Genomic DNA, 4,175 nt, shown 5'->3' with positions numbered 1-4,175 from the left:
AGAGACTAAAAGTACCATAGATGAAGACTAATAACATGAAGAAGAACACTATCTTCAATGAAGTTTGGTCAATATATTATAGAAATTTAAAATACAAAAAATAAAAGTAGCTTTTATCTGTATCGATTTAATTGCTCTTGTCTTTAATTATATATATATATATATATATATATATATATATATATATATATATATATATATCCTGGATGGTTCAAATGAGTATAGGAAATAAAGTTAGAACGTATTATTATTTTAATATTAATTTTGTATATATACAACTTATCAAGGTAATTACATTTTCGTTTGGCTCATATTTGAGTAACTTATTTTTTTTTTTTGTACATCTAGGTGACGAATTTGTTTAAAGTGTTAATACATGACCATTATAACCGAATGTAACTTGTTACAGCCGGTCATAATGGTCATATGCGAATACTTTCAAAGTTTGTTACCTAGGTGTGTACAAAAAAAAAATAGTTAACCAGATATGAACAAACCGAGAAGTTAATTACCTTAATAAGTCAATTTCCCAATACAAATCTCCAATAAATAAAAATCTATATCTATCTAGCTATCTATATATCTATATCTATATATACTTACAAAAAAAACATTTTTATTTCCACCACATACATTTGAAACATTTATGACTTGTCAATTATTTTCTAATAATTATTATAAATTGGTTAATAATGTTAACTAATGAGAAAACTAAATTTTTATCATAAATGAACTAAACTACAACATTAAAATATCATATTTTAGTTATATTTATAAAATTACATCTTGAACTTTTTAACATATTATAAATTGGGAGGTCTTGGAGTTGGGTGTCTTGATTCAACTAATTTAGCACTTCTCGCGAAGCGGTGGTGGAGATTGAAAAATGGTTGTGATTCTTTTTTGGTTTTCTCGTATAAAAGCTATTCACAATATTAAGCTTATTGATGGTAGATTGATTGCCAAGAAGTCTATTAAAGGTGTTTGGTTAAGTATTTCTCAAATAAATTGTGAAAAATAAAGAAGTCTATTAGAGGTATTCGGTTTGATAATTTTTTTAAAAGAGGTGTTGGAAAAGGTGACAAAACACTCTTTTGGAAGGATCGTTGGTGTGGTGATATAGCTTTACAAGATGTTCAACCTAACCTTTATGCAATTAAGAATAATAAAGATTGTCTTGTGGTTAAGAGAGTCAATATTATAAATGGGCAGATTTCGTGTTTTTCACGGGACTGGGCGAGGCAGCTTAAGGGTGGGAGGGAAACAAGCCAGTTTCAGACATTATCGGATGAGGTTGTTGTTTTTAGGTTTGATGACGGATGTGACAGGTGGATTTGGGAAGGCGACGATGGAGATGTGTTTTCGGTGAAAGCTTTAAGAGATGTGATGGCTATTCAGTCCAACAATGGGACTTTGGACTCTTTCAATTGGGTGAAATGGGTCCCTCTAAAAATCAACTGTTTTGTTTGGAAATCGATTAAAAACATAATTCCTATTATCTTGAGCTTAGTTAGGCGTGAAATTCATGTCTCGTCTACCTTATGTCCTTGCTGTAAAGAAACTGATGAGAGCATTGGTCATGTTTTTTATTTTTTCTCCTAGTCTTCTTTCGTTGTGGTTCTATGGAGATGGCTGGTGAATTGGTCTTCCCTTCTTACGAGGCTTCCTAATTCATGTGATGACTTATTGGATATGCTTAATTCTACCATGGGGAGCAAAAAAAATCAAGAAGCCATGTTTTTCTCTAGTATACACCACTCTTTGGATGTTATGGAAGGTTAGGTGTTTCCAGAAACGAAAGGCGGGTGATCATGATTACAGCTGATGATATTAGTTTAAACAATTTCAATTGGATCAAACATAGGTCTAATTGTAATTCTATTGATTGTCATGATTGGAACTCCTCGCCTATTTTGGACTGTTTCTTGTAATTTGGCTCGAGCTCCTTGCTTGTGTTGTTGTTTGTTTGCTTTTTAGCTTTAATAATATGCTTGCCGTTTAAAAAAAAACACTAATTAGTTTAGATATGTTGTCGTATGTGAACAATTGTCATTTTGAAGTTAAAACTTTTGTAGAATTTATTATTTTATGCAAAATAGTTAAATTATTAATTTCAATATAATGTTAAACGGTCAACTTAAATTAAAATTTTAGTTAAACTTAAAAAAATCGAGTGAGTATTTCATAAATAGTTAAAAGTTATAAGTTATAGTGCTAAACCTAAATTGTATTCCTAAATTAACAAAAAAAAACCATGAAACTATGTTTTATAATCATTAAGATTTTTCAGATAAATAGCTTAAAAATAATTTACAATAAAAATAGTTAAAAGTAATATTATACAAAAAATATAATATTATCTTCAAAAACAAAAACAATCTTGGTTGTTTTAAATAGTTACAATCAAATAAATAACAATATTTATCAAATAAATTTCAAAAATGTTAAAATTATGAAACCATATTAAAATAATTAAAAGTTTTCAGATATGTTATTTTAAAATAATTTACAATAAGAATAGTTAAAAATAATATTATATACAAAAATTGTTACCTTTAAAAAACACAATGTTTGATATTTTAAATAATTATAATAATAGAAATTAAAATCTTTAATAAATAAATTCATGATACATTGCCACTCCATATGCTCAAACACCTAACGTATTCAGAGTTACGAACATTGCAAAAAATAAACAATCATGTGTTCATTTTTGTGGTTAGGTAGTTGCATACATACAATAACTATAATGTGGTCATTTTTTTTTTTAAATAATTACAACTTTCAAAATAAATTTCTAAGTTAAAAAATCATTGAAGCCACGGAGGTTTTAAGGATATGATTAATAGAATAAATTTATCCTAATAACATTTGATGTTATTTCCTAAAAGCCGCTAAATAACTAATTATTTGTAATTTGCAAGTCAAATTACTACTTTAACCTAGCAAAGTAATAAGAGGTTATGTGTTTAAGATGTGGTGATAGAGATATATGTTATTAATTAGGTTAAAACCCAAGGAACCATAGGTGATAAAATTAAAAAGAATTAAAAATTGATTTTTTAATTAAAAAAAACATAACATAATTATAAATAAATAAATTAATATGATAAATGAAGTGTTATTTACTAAAAGTGAGTAAAAGATGCTTTTAAAAAAGTTGGTTATAAATTGTGAAAAACCTCCTTATAAACAACATTGGAAGTTTTATTTGTTAGTCTACCATCTTTATCTAATATTAATATTTTTAATCCCTCTATGTTTTGAACTCTAGATAAGTAAACATACAATTGACTTTGTGAAAAAACTAGATCTTTGAAAAACAAACCAACATTCGATAACAATTGTCTTTGACTCTTATCAATAGTCATTGCAAAACATACGACTAAAGGAAACTGTCTTGTGAATTTGAAATTTGAAGGGATTTTTTTCTTATGGAGTTAGAGATATTCTTGGAATAAAAGTTTGGTTTCCAATATTACTTCCAGATATTATACATGCCTCAATAACAAGTTTGCCCAATGATATCACATGCAGTCTTGTGCCATTACATAAGCCGTTTTTTTATCAATATTTCTTAGTAACATTATTAGAATACTAAATTTTAAAACTAACTTATGATTTAGTAGACCGGATACTTTAAAACCATTTAATACATCAGGAGAATATAAATTTGTATCAAACTGATCATGTATGTGAATTTACTTACTACATTTATTGTTTTCTTTTTATATAGACTCATGTCTAGTTTCTGAACATAAACTTACCATCACACACACATTCATATCATATACACATTAATATTTTGTTGATCATTTTATTTGATCTTAAAGTACAATGCTAATATTTGCACATTACAAATGAATTTACTTTTTTTTTCCTCAATTAATTGACATAATAATTGGTTTATTTGTAAACAGCAACACTCATTCTCATATAAGAAGCCAAGAATTTTGATTAGGGGCTAAGAGAATGCAACGTGGCAAAGTGATACATATACACACACAAACAAATACATATACACACACAAACAGAAACATATACACACAAACGGAAATGACCATTATGCCCATTCTAGTGGTTTTGTTAAAATAAAAAATTAAAAAAGCTAAAATTTTATATCATTTTAGTGTAAAAAAAATATTGATATATGGTCCCTCATAAATAAAGCATCC

At 27.0% G+C, this 4,175-nt stretch overlaps 1 protein-coding gene across 1 annotated transcript; it reads left to right on the top strand.

Annotated features, from left to right (window-relative positions):
* Nucleotides 1-886: 886 nt before the first annotated feature.
* Nucleotides 887-1,602, top strand: LOC145015953 (uncharacterized). Its single transcript, XM_078974418.1, has 2 exons — nucleotides 887-980; nucleotides 1,079-1,602. The coding sequence occupies exons 1-2, from the start codon at nucleotides 887-889 to the stop codon at nucleotides 1,600-1,602; spliced, it is 618 nt and encodes a 205-aa protein (XP_078830544.1).
* The last annotated feature ends 2,573 nt before the right edge of the window (nucleotides 1,603-4,175 follow it).

The sequence above is a fragment of the Lactuca saligna genome, chromosome 9, assembly GCF_052625555.1.
Source record: "Lactuca saligna cultivar CGN05327 chromosome 9, ASM5262555v1, whole genome shotgun sequence".
NCBI lineage: Eukaryota > Viridiplantae > Streptophyta > Magnoliopsida > Asterales > Asteraceae > Lactuca > Lactuca saligna.
The sequence above is the reverse complement of the archived record's forward strand: the minus strand, read 5'-3'. Positions and strand labels throughout refer to the sequence as shown.